This window comes from Camelus bactrianus, chromosome 17 (genome assembly GCF_048773025.1).
Source record: "Camelus bactrianus isolate YW-2024 breed Bactrian camel chromosome 17, ASM4877302v1, whole genome shotgun sequence".
Lineage (NCBI taxonomy): Eukaryota > Metazoa > Chordata > Mammalia > Artiodactyla > Camelidae > Camelus > Camelus bactrianus.
Window position 1 is genome coordinate 24276853 of NC_133555.1, and position 12784 is coordinate 24289636.

The 12784-nt window shown below is 44.2% G+C and overlaps 1 protein-coding gene across 5 annotated transcripts in view; it reads right to left on the bottom strand.

The window, feature by feature from the left end:
• Window positions 1–12784, bottom strand: part of PTPRG (protein tyrosine phosphatase receptor type G) — a 673139-nt gene that overhangs the window by 166764 nt on the left and 493591 nt on the right. For all 5 annotated transcript variants that reach the window (XM_074344575.1, XM_074344574.1, XM_074344576.1 and 2 more), the window contains one exon: window positions 2898–2964. In XM_074344575.1, the coding sequence (XP_074200676.1) occupies window positions 2898–2964 (67 nt within the window). The remainder of the gene's footprint in view (window positions 1–2897; window positions 2965–12784) is intronic.

Genomic DNA, 12784 nt, shown 5'->3' on the forward strand with positions numbered 1-12784 from the left:
ACAAAGGACCCCAATGACCAAATGCCAGTGGCTGGCTAGTGAGACCAGATGACTCACTGTCATTTCAGCTGAAGGAACATTTAAGATTTTCCCTATTAAAGACAATTCACTTAATGAGGAATTAATATCCTATGATATGACTCCCAGAGCTGAGGGAATAAAAGCCAATTCTGAGCTGTAATAGAAATCCGTATGGATTCTTTGTACCCATCTCTGTCATCATTTCCCAGCCAGAGGTTCTGTGAAGGGCAAGACTATACGTGTACGTCCCGTTGTATTAACAGACCATTCAAATCCCGCATAGGACCTTCAACTGAAAACGCTTCTAGTTCCAACAAGAGTTTTCTTAGCGATTTCAGACGTTCATTCTCTTTTGGAAGAATGACAGAAGGGATGAAGGTTTATCAAAAGGAGAGTCAGCGACGGCTCTGAAACTGAGGTTGAAATCAGGTTTCCAGGACATCATCTCACTTCCTTCTCTTCCCAATCAAAGCCAAACCCAAGTGGCCTTTAGTTCCTCCTCCCCTTCTTTCAACTTTATATTTTGGTATTTTCACTTATTTGTACGTTTACTTGATTCATTTGGCTAATATTTACTGAGCATCTCTAAGGTGCCCTAGGCAGGTGGGTTCTGCCCTCAGGAAGCTTACACTTTGATAGGAAATATATGAGTAAATAAACAGACAAGGTTATTACGGATACTTTTAAGTGCTTTAAAGAAAGAAACCTAGGATGCTGTGACAAGGGGCGATGGGGGTGGGGAGGCACTTGATTGGCTAATTAAGACAGAATTGTCTGAGGCGGTGAGATCTGAACTGAGACCTGAAATAACCGGATGGAAACATCCTGGCTATGAGCAAAGGGAAGAACTTTTCTGACAGAGGAAACAGAAACAGCAGGGGCAAAGGGGTACCTTCCCAGGCAGGCTGGAGGGAGAGCGGGCGGCATTCACTTCCTTCCAGGTCCCTGCGGGCTGGCCTGTGTCTGTCTTCATCAGTGCACCAACCCCGGGATGACAAAGAGTGGGCGTGTGACACTTCTGCTGAATAAAGGAGCGAACTCCCTTCGCAACTAATTATTTTTTGCGGGTCTCCTCTGACTTCTCAATTAGGAGTCTGAGCTGAAACCGCATCCCAGGCATCTCTGCCATCCTCCTGGTGACAGGTAAAGCGTATGCCTACACATAACAGCCTCAGAAGGGAACTGTGGATAATGCAGACGCGTAACACGATTATGCCGGCACACAGCTCCTGAACCGAATGATCGCAGTGGGTTTACTGAGATGCGGGCACTTGGGGGCTAAAGAATGCTGCTTCTCTTTAACATATAGAATCTTCTTCAATTACCCTTGTGGAAATCAGGTCACACAGACCTCCTGAAATGCCACAGCTGATGGAGCGCTTCCTCTCAGCCTGAAGAAGTACTTGTTTTGAAGATTCTTAGAATTCCTCATGGAGCATTTGTATTAAAACAGGAAGAAGAGACGGGGGAAGGAAGATCTACCCATCATTTAGCACATTTCAAACCTCGAAATTCACAGTCTGCACTGTGCACTGGAACTTCAAGAAGGTGTTCGATCAGCTGGGCGTTTGAGGAGCTCTGGGAAAGAGCTCAGCGTCCACAGCGTGGTTGCCTGTAACCCCGTAACCCCAACCTCCTTTGCCCTTTGAGGCTGCCCAGAGCACAGCGCAAATTTCCCGACCGCCCACGCCCGGCACTCTCACCATCATCATCAGATCACAAAGGGGCAGACGGCAAGCAGTTCTGGCAGAGGTGTTCTGTTCCCCAGGGAAACTGTTCATCCCACCCCTCCCAGCTCTGTCTATGGGCTTTTTTTTTTTTTTTTCCCAGAGACAAACTGACACGGAGAAGCAGCAACGGAAACTTTCTCTATGGGATCTTTTCAGTCCCCTGAGTTTCCCACTAGGTTTACTCTCGTTACCTGCTACACGATTAAATAGTTACAAGAGCAGAACAATTAAACCAAACTCCTACTCGTTTCAACTGAACACTGACAACTGGTTTTATTTCTCTGAGAGAAAGAGGGGAAGGTGTCTGTTAAGCTCTGCAGACTTGGCTAAGGTCAAAAGACATGCTCCCAGAGAAGGTGTGAGGATGTTTCATCACAGCCACAGCGATGAAGGGGAGATGTACTATGGTCACTAGTGCTAGTTCTGTCAATGTCTTTGGAATTCTAATTAGATTATTAAAACTTTGCAAATCATTACATTACCTCCAGACTCCACACCTCCCTGTGACAAGGGTACTTTTGAAATTAGAGGATCCTGATGTCACAGGTAATGATGCATCGCTGATAATAAAGTTGCAGGGAAATTCTTCCAATAAAAAACAGTTGGGCAAGACAGAACCCATTTATCTTACTTTCTCTCCCAGTTTTATGCCTGAGGATAAGACGTCTGTCGCACAGAACACAGCCTAGCATTTACCATTCTAGTAGAAGATGATGCCTGCTCACGTGCAGCCAAGTTTAATGCCTTGTCATGGCTACTGAAATTTTTTCCCCCTAAATCTGAGAGGCAAATCAAGAAATTTATAAATGAAAAGTGACTTGAAAGAAGAATAATTCTAGGATAGATGTGAGGCAAGTGGCAGGTTCAACACATATGAATGGCGCATCTCAGGGCGTTCTGATTTATAACACATGCATTCCAAATGGTACCTGAAGAGCAACAAATGGCTTACTGTTAACCCAGATGCATCTGCAGGTAATAAATGGGTGTGCTCTTTACCCATCAAATAATGGCACTCATGCCCTTCAACATCCGTGGAGGAAGAATGGGCATCGCTCTCCGTCCTTTGCAAGATAACCCCATTCCTTGAGGTGGAGACATTAGCCTTCACATTCTATCAAAAGGAAGCGCACGGAGCTTACTTACCATGATGTACGACGCCCTTCAACCCATGGATAATAGGATCCAGTGCAGAATTGTCCCTTGGACTGACCTACATGTAAAGGAAACATGATTGGTTAAATCTGTTCTGGCATCAGACACAACAGCGTGTTTAATGTTCTAAAGAGAAAGGGGGAAATAGATGTTGTCTAGCAAGCTGCTTGGGTCTCCCATGCACCAGAGCTCTCACCAAACACAGATTTACAACATAATAAAATCAGGTGGGAAAGCCTAAATCAAATCAAAGAAACTTCCCAGAATACAACAGAACAGGAGAGAAATACTGTAGTCCTGGCGAAATCTGAAAATGCAAGCGGACGTTCCTCTTGCTTTGCTTTATTAAAAGTAGGCCCCGACTGGCTAAAAAGTCACTGAAAGTCATCGGACAGCAACCCATCACTGACCGAGTATTTCAATACCTTTTAGTGACTGTGTTTTTTCCCTCTTCCTTGGCTCTGTTCCCTGCCAGCCTACTCTCCTTTCTAAGGATCCCCATCCCCTGTGCCTTAACTTATAAGAGGCATTTCTAATAGTCGCTCAAGCAGCAGAAAAGTAGGGAGGAAGGGACCTCGAAGAAACAGCACCTCCCAGCTTCATTTCTCCCTGGAGCTTTTCATCCCCCAAAACGTCAAGCCTCTTTGATCTTGACCCTCACCCTTCTCGCTTCACTGCTGATACTACTCATAAATTCTCATTCTCGTCCTTCCTGGAAGATTAAAATTCCACCAGCATCGTATGATTTTGGTTTTTAAGTTCTTTCCTTTAGACACATATTAAAATAGCAACAAATGAAATGTGTTTTTACTTCACAATAACTCAGTGGAGAGCAGGGGAAGCGGGTGGGGTGCAGCTGTACCAGGACTGGGCATGAATTAATCGTTTATAAACTTAGGTGATGAGTACCAGGAGGGTCATGATACAATTTTCTGTATTTTTATGTATGTTTAACTCTTTCCAAATAAAGAGTTTCCCAAAATCGATTATCCATGGTCAGCATATCTCCTGAACTTTTTTTTTTTTGAGAGATGGAATTTACATTCAATCCACTTCTAACATAATGAAGTTGAGATACCGATGAACCTTTCAGTGTGTAGTAAGCCCCACCTTGATGCTTCCTGGTTAATTCAGAGGCATCCAGGGCCATCTTAGGGTAAATTTTAAGGTAACTGAAAAATTTCCACAACCCTGTGGAGAAAGGGGAACCCTCCTACACTGTTGGTGGGAATGCAGTTTGGTGCAGCCATTGTGGAAAACAGTGTGGAGATTCCTCAAAAGACTAAAAATAGACTTACTATATGACCCAGCAATCCCACTCCTAGGTATATATCCAAAGGGAACCTTAATTCAAAGACCCCTGCACACCAGTGTTCATAGCAGCACTATTTACAATAGCCAAGATATGGAAACAACCTAAATGTCCATTGACAGATGACTGGATAAAGAAGCTGTGGTATACTTAAATAATGGTATATTACTCAACCATAAAAAATGATAAAATAATGCCATTTGCCGAAACATGGATGGCCCTGGAGAATGTCATTCTAAGTGAAGCAAGCCAGAAAGAGAAAGAAAAATACCATATGATATCACTTCTACGTGGAATCTTAAAAAAAAAAAAAAAAAGACAAATGAACTTACATATAAAACAGAAACAGACTCACAGACATAGAATACAGACTTGTGGTTGCCAGTGGGGAGGGAGGTAGGAAGGGATAAACTGGGAGTTCGAGATTTGCAGATACTGACTGGTATATATAGAATAGATCAACAAGTTTATATTGTAAAGCACAGGGAAATATATTCAATATCTTGTAGTAGCTTATGGTGAAAAAGAATATGAAAATGAATATATGTATATCCATGTATGACATTGTGCTGTACACCAGAAATTGACACAACATTAATTAACTGACTATACCTCAATAAAAAAAAATTCCAAAAAAAAAAAAAAAATTCCACACCGCTTCCCCACTTACAGATTCTCCCTGTAGGGCTGCCAATCCTGGTTTGCTCTGTACTAATGCATACTTCACACATTTCCTTCTCTCTTCTGCCTCAGTGTCTCCAGGACACAGCAGCGGTTCTCAGCCAGAGGCATTTGTACTTATCTCCCACTTTCCATTCCCTCCCAGGGGGCATCTGACAGTATCTGCAGACACTGTGGGTTGTCACAAGCAGGGTGGAAGGGGCGGGGCTACAAGCATCAAGTGTGTAGAGGCAGGGCTGCTGCTCAACATCCCATAATGTTCAGAAGAGCCTCCCACAGCAAAGGATTATCTGGCCCACGATGCCAATGATGCAGAAGTTGAGACTGAAACCCCCACCCCCACCCCGGGTGAGATGCACTATGAGTTAACAGTGAGTACATATTAATGTCTGGAGCCCTGTCTTATGACTAAATTCAAACACAGGTATCATTATGTACAGGGTTATGATTATAGACTAATAAAATGAGGTGGAATTTGGTACTAAATTGTAAACACCACAGATACAACAACAACAAAAAGGATCAGTGAATAGGAAGCCAGTGTATCAGGTCACAGTGGTGGAATTCTGGGAGCTGCCATGAGTGCATCACCAAAACTGCCCGAGAGGAAGCTCAAGCCAGGGGTTTAACACACCGGATGAAGCATGAAACTTTCCTGAAAGAGGAACACCCACTGTATATACCAAAATGAAAACAAAGTCATATTTACACCATAGCATAGACGAATCAAAAATTTTTAATCATGACCAAAGATGAAATCACAACTCAAGAACACAAGGTAAGAGAGTCTACCCATAAATGTGACCAAATTTCAAAAGGGACAGAATAAAAGAAGAGCCCAGAGAAACAGCCCACAACAAACTGAAGGTACAGACAAACACACGGTCTCCCTTCTCCAGATTCAGTCTGGCCAAGGTGTTAATGCCAGTGCAACCACCTGAAGCTACTCTGACATACATGAGAGATGGCACAATAGTCACCAACCCCTGCCCTTCCGGGTCACATGCACCTTGGCAATCGGATTTGCCACTCCTCCCATCAAGAAAGCTTATCAACATCTCCACTCTCTGAAACTGGGCTGGATCACGTGACTTGCTTTCGCCAAAGGGACATTAGTAAACACGACCCAGGGAAAGGCTTACGGAGGACTCAGATGCAAGGATTTGCACTTCAATGTCTTTGAAATCCTGAAGCCTCCCAGTGAAGAAAGCCAAGCTTGCCTGACTGGAGGGTAAGACACCACAAGGAGCAGACACATGCTGTCCCAGTTGAAGCCACTCTAGACTCACCAGCCTGCCAACTACCAGACAGGAAAGTGAGTCCATCTGACACCATCTGGCCTCAGATGAACCACCTGCAGTCTGCAGAGACCAGCCCGCCAAGCTGGCCTTGACCAGAAGAACCGATCAACCAACCTGGAGAATCAGAAAGGAACATAATAATCATTTTAACTAATTGGGATCATGTATTCCTGTGCATAGAGGTGGAAGACGGGGGACAGGTGATAATATCAGTAATTTTCTTAACCAATACACTCTGCTCATTTATGGTTTGTCTTGTAGGTTTCTCAACGAGATGCCACATCACGAGACAGTTATTTATCATCAACCTGATCAACTTGTGTCCCGTTACTCCTCCTCTGCCGTGGCAACACTTCACGGATACTCTGGGTTTTTTTATCTCAACTGTGGGGGGATGTTTTGTACCCAGGGGGACCCTTTGATGCATTTAATATTATCTGATGGTGTTAAGCCTCAAAGGAAGTGCTCCTAATCTTCCATAACTTACATCCACGAATAATGTCTGTAGCCCACGCAAACCTAATCCACGTGCAGTTTTGGTTGCTTCTGACTTCAGTATCTGTGGGTTTAATTACTCAGGCCTGGTCTCATCTGAGTTCAAGGGCCTGACCTTAGATTCTAAGCAACTCCGAAAATGAAAAGCCTTCTACAATGCCCATTTAGGTCCATGGCCTCCACTGCTGGTTTATAAAGGTGAGGGTGAGAGGACGGATGGGAAGAGGGAGAAAAATGGAGATCATCGGTTGGTCCAAGCAACTTACTAATAATACAGAGCCTACTGTCTAGTCCCTGTCTTGGATCTAAAACTCACAGTGGCAATCCAAAGAGCAAGTTAGTAAGTGGGTTTTTTCCAGTAAGGCGTAACACTAATCTATAGTATCCCTGACCACTCGCGGCTTCAATCAATTTGTCACTTTAAAAAATTCAAGGACATAAATGAAGCAATCTAGGCAGCTCTGAAATATGCCTATGGAGAAGAAGGCTGTATAAGCATACTGTCTTTACGTTCTGGGGTCTCCACCCAGGGTAGAGGAGGCCAAGGGGTGGGGGAAGAAAATGGACTTCTTAGAGTGTCAGTGTCCTCATCTGTGAAATGGGGATACAATCTCACAGTGTTATGAGAATTGAATGTGTGACGCTTGGAGTATAATGCTGAGCACAAATGCTACATCCAGTAAGGGCTGGGTGTGACTGGGCAGCAACTTGACCCAAACGTTCAAATGTAAATGAATGTCAAACAACAGCTATTCTATCCCTGAAACTTCTCAGTGCACTGGGGTCTAAAAGCAATACCTACTTGAGTTCAAATTTCAAAAGATCCAGATTTATGTTTGATTTGACATCCACTCAACGTTGTAGTATGCTGCTCCTGCTAATGCCACATGAATTTTTCGGGGTCTTGAAATTTGCTTCCTTCACTTTAAGATCAAAGCAGTGATATGGTAATACTGAGAGGGCCGCAACTGCACAAACGAGTTTAAAATGGACTAGAAGAAATGAACACCCCTTTCCCAGCAGAGATGGTGCGCTCACTGCAACACGTAGCTTAGGGCACTTCCAATTTGGAGCGGCTCTCATGCCATTAGCCATCTTCAAAAGGATGGCATACAGACTGACAGAGGGCTCTGAATTAAAGCTTTTAAGTTGTCTTCAGATTAAAACCGAAAGACACAGAGGCATCAGCAATACAGAAAACCACAACATACAGGTTTGAGCAAAAGGCTTGACATATAGTGATGAAATCTAAACTTCATAAAATTTTCTTTCCAAATAACAGCCAACTATCAAATTAGTAACCAAGTTATCGATAATCTCTAGAGATGTGTCCATAACCCAGGCTCTACAGGAGGGCACGCGTTTATTCTTGCTTGAGACAAAACGAAATGGAGGCAGAGAGACCCCGCCAGACTGCGTGTACCTGCATTCAGATCTGTGCTGCCATTTACTCTTCCCGTCCCCCGTGCCATGTAGCCCTTGACTTGGAGCCTAATAATCTTCAATCTATCAAGTCCCGGCCATCTGCTAAATAGGATGGCCAAGACAACCTACTTGCCTTGAATCTGACATCGCCAGCTGCTCCTTTGGTCCCATAAACGTCACATTCAGCCAATATCCTCTTGTGGGAGAAAGGATTTATGCCTGTTGAGGGTGAATGGCTACACTGTTAACCACGGCTGTGGGGGAAAGTGACAAACAGCAGGACCAGAGACTCCGCGTGTCCTTCCCGAATTGCAGAGTGGATGGTCCACCCACCCTGATGGTTAGCAGGTAACTGTGTATTCAGAAGCTAAAGTGTCTCACCAGGACAAGGGCAAGCACTTCTTAGGAGGTCTGATTTCAGACCCGATTCTTCTCTTCTTCCATGGCTCTCACCTAAAGAGCCACGTAGCAAGGACGCTGCAGCTTCTTTCATTCTGACTCCAACATCTTGGGTACCACTCACCAGGTTTTACTTCAAGTTGCTGTCAAGCACTTCCCAGCAATAAGCATTCATAACTTGGATTTTTTTTTTTATAAAACTACATTTCAGTTAGGACTCCTCCAGAGACAGAGCACTGACCAGATTCCTTTATCAATAAATTAAACACTGGTCAGTAATTTCGGAAATGTGTCATTTTTCAACAAGATAATAATAGCATCAAACTACTAACCACTCATCTGTATGGAAAACATCATTCTCTGTTTGGTTCTTCTTAATCCTCACAAATATGACTCCTCTTCTTGTATGGCCTATCGTCTGAGCCTCTAACGGAGAAACTGCTTTTTTCCCCTTGACATCCCAATAACTTTTTCTATTCTCTCCAGACTGTCACTGCTCCCAGTGGGATTGCAAAATGCGGAATAAGAGGCCTTGGTGCATTTAACACCCCAAGCTGCCATGGAGTAAAGTCAGAGAGAGAACAGAGATATAGTCCAGAGGGAGTGATGGCCAAGGAAGAAGCAGCTCTGTAAAGCTGCAGGACCTCTCATGAAATGAAGGGTTTTCATCTCCTCACCAACTAACCGCAAGGAACCAAGTATGGATTTCTGGCCAGGAGGCTTGGTTTAACTTCAAATAATAAATTTCCAGCATCGTAGTTAAGCCTCATCTAATAGATATGCAAAACATCACAGAGGCCATCTCACTGGAGAAGGAAGAGCTCCTGTCACAGAGGAAGGCAACAGCCCTGTATCGTCATCTATTTCCAGTACTTGACGGGACACACTCCTGGGACTGGTCTCCATCAGCAGGTGAGAAAAGCCCTAATTCCTCAGCCATGGGAAGGGATTAATATGAAAGAGCAAAATAATTATAGACGGTAATAGGATTCACCCTCCCACCTTCAAGTGGAGCTTAAACATAGACAAGGCTTACTTCCTGTTAATTCATAATATTAGTGGAAATTGGTCAGTTTGCAAGTCACTCATCTCTGGAGAATTGAGAGGCACGGCCAGAGAAGGCCACGGAGGAGATGAATTTAATGTTCTTGGTCCACTTAAACTGACCGTTCTCTATCCCTCTGCCTCCATTTCTTCAGTCCACCAGAGGATTTACCACTTAATTGACAGACTTGGCTTGGAGAAGTCTATTACTGGAAAAACCAACCCAGCAAGGTGACAGCAAGGCCCAGTAGCAAACCTGCACAACTGCAAGTCTTGCCAGCAACAGGCATGCCTATTGTCAACACAGGTGATTTCTCATTTTCATGAGGATCAAGCTGTCCCAGGCTGGATATACAGTGCCATTTCCTCTGGCTCTGGACTCGAAGCAACGTTCAATTTCAAAGCCAAAGCAGAAGAGAGGGAGGGAGTGGGCAGACTGGGGCACCTGGCAAATGGAACTTCCACAGGGGCCCACATGGTGATTTTTGCCCTTCTTTGTCTTTTTAATGCATTGTGTTTCAAGAGCCAAAAAGGTAGTGGGGAAGCCTTTACAGTAGTTCAAGACAGGGAGGGTCCCAGAGCCCGCCAGCCCCACCCCTGCCAGCCTTTTCAATGTAAAAGTTGCTCATGAACTGGAAAGGAGCAAAAAAGAAATTCCAACCTAGCAAAGTATGACCTAGAGCCTTAAGCTACAGGGCAAACCATTTCACACAGGTGCTGTCAGGACCTTTGATTTAAAAAAAAAAAAAAAAAAAAAGGCGGGGAAGCCTGGGGCAAGAGGAGCTTATTTCAGGTTCAGTGACTTGCCTGCAAGTTTCTCTTGAATCGGTGTGGCAATGCTGGACAATGCTGACTTTCTCTTGTGAATAACCCTGCCATGTGCTAAAAAGCCCCAACAACATCAAAGGCTTGGGGGAGAATGCTGAGCTGTTCCCACACGTAGCTTCGACTAAAACGCTTTAGAGGTGAACTCTCACCCTTGATTTTTCATTCCCTCAAAGCAAAACACCCTGCTCCGGGCACTCCATTTACAAAAGACTCGGAATCCAGAAAGCACGATGTGGGGGACTGCTTTAAATCCCCACCATGCATACAGCAACTTAAGAGACTAGGCATATCGGATCAGAGGGGTCGCCAGATTGATCCTTCCCCTGAAAAACATTCCTCTTTAGGAGTAGGTCAGGTCATCATTTTGGATAAACCTGAAGTTCAGTAACCAGGCGTCCAGGTGGCCTTATGAAGGATGGGGGAAGACCATGTAAATATCATGTAGATATCATACGTAAACTATTAAAGCAAACCTTGCTCATCTCACAGTTATGGAAAGAGTGTATGATGGGGGAAAAAATGATACGGTGTCTTTTGCCCAAATTGTAAGAACCCAGTTCTTAACACTCATTCACTCAAAAAATAAGCACTGAGTGCCCACTGCGTGTTGTGGTGGCTGACTCTAGGATATCTCCCTATGATCCGTGACTCCAGGTATTCAGGCCCTACAAATCTCTACCCTTTGAGGGGGAGCTGATCTAATGGCTTATTTTAAACCAGCGAATGCAGCAAAGGCAAACAGAAGCCACATCTGTGATTAGGTAACAAGAGATTCTAATCTCCGTCTTGCTAGCAGACGCTGACTATGGCCTACCTGGCTGGCACCCTTTGGTGAAGTAAATAGCCATGCCACAGGGGCACATATGGCGAGGCACTGAAGGGAACTGAGGTCGTCAGTACAACGGCCCTGGAGGAACTGAATTTTGCCAGCAACCTAAGGGAGAGTGGAAGGAGGGGGGTCCTTCCCCAGGGGTACTTTCAGATGAGACCCCAGCATGAGTCTAGTTCTGGCTCCCACAGAGGGGATGAGGGCCTTGGCTTCCATAGAGAATCCATTCATCACCACTGTCCTCAGTCTGTGAAGGCAGTTCCTAGCCTTCTGAATAAACACTTACCCCTCTTAGACCTGAGCTGCTATGTTACATCATAGCTTGTAAAGTTTGACAGGAAGCAGTATGTTTAGAATCTAACTTTCGACTAGGAAAAGGTGGCGGAAATTATCGGCGATCCCCAAATGGAGCTGATAATCGCTGATAATACATTCTGGGGCAGGCAAAGAGTTTTCAGTGGCTTTTATGTTTAAACAAACATAGAAAACCAGTACATTGCAGCATCAAACCTAACACCTTCTTAATGAAAGCTGTCCCTGGGCGAGGCGCAGAGCAAAATGCACCAGTGTGAGCAGCCTTTGTTTCTGATTCATAGCAAGCAAGCCAAGTGCAAACTAATTACACACCCCAACGCTTGTTTTTTTGGAGGGGCTATTTCTACTCTGTGCTTCCTTTGGGGCACTGAATGATTGCTCCCATAGTATAGTCTCTGAAAATTGATTTAAGTATCAATCCACTCTCCCAACCAATACCTCACAGGGCATCCCCTATTCCAAACCACACACTCACAGGAGGACTGTAGTGCCTCATACTCTAAGGGGGACTTAAGCTCCCTGTCACTGTCCTCTAAAACCAACCTGTTAAAACTCTTCTAAACATCCTACCTACTCCATCCACCAACAAACCTATGAAAATGGTTTTTAGCAGACACCACAGAAGCTGTCAAGAGTGTCTGATTTAAGAGCCTTCAGTAAACAACATTTTGGAGGATACGGAAAGATTACTTAAGTGGACAAATGTCTTCAAATTAAAGACATTTATTAAATTAAAGAATCATTTTAAGAAAGTGACGAGTCTAACAAAAGCCAGCCCCATCTCAAGGAGGACACAAGATTAATGCTAACCAAACAGTTCAGCTTTGTATTTAAAATGCACCTGAGCTCAACAGAGGATAAAATTAAACTGCAACAAGGAAAGACAGAATCTGTCCCAGCAGGCCTTGACTGATAGAACGTGCCATTTGTAGCAGAACAAAATGGAAAGCCAGGAAGTTTGTTTCCAGCAGTCATTGCCTCCCTGGGCCAACTTTTTTCTCCTCTGAGGAAATAGTGTAACTTCTTCACAGGGCATGCCATCTACTTATTTAAGCAACAGTACTCAGGATTTTTCAATTCCTCCAGCAGCTCAGTTGGAAAAAATGGGCCCAGTGGGATACGGGTAGGTAACATTTAACCAGAAAAAAAAGCTTATCTTATAAAAACTGCTGTTGACAATAATGTGAGAATAAGTCACTCCTTAAAAAACAATGCAGAGGGATTTCCTGTAGGTGAATGTGATGGACTC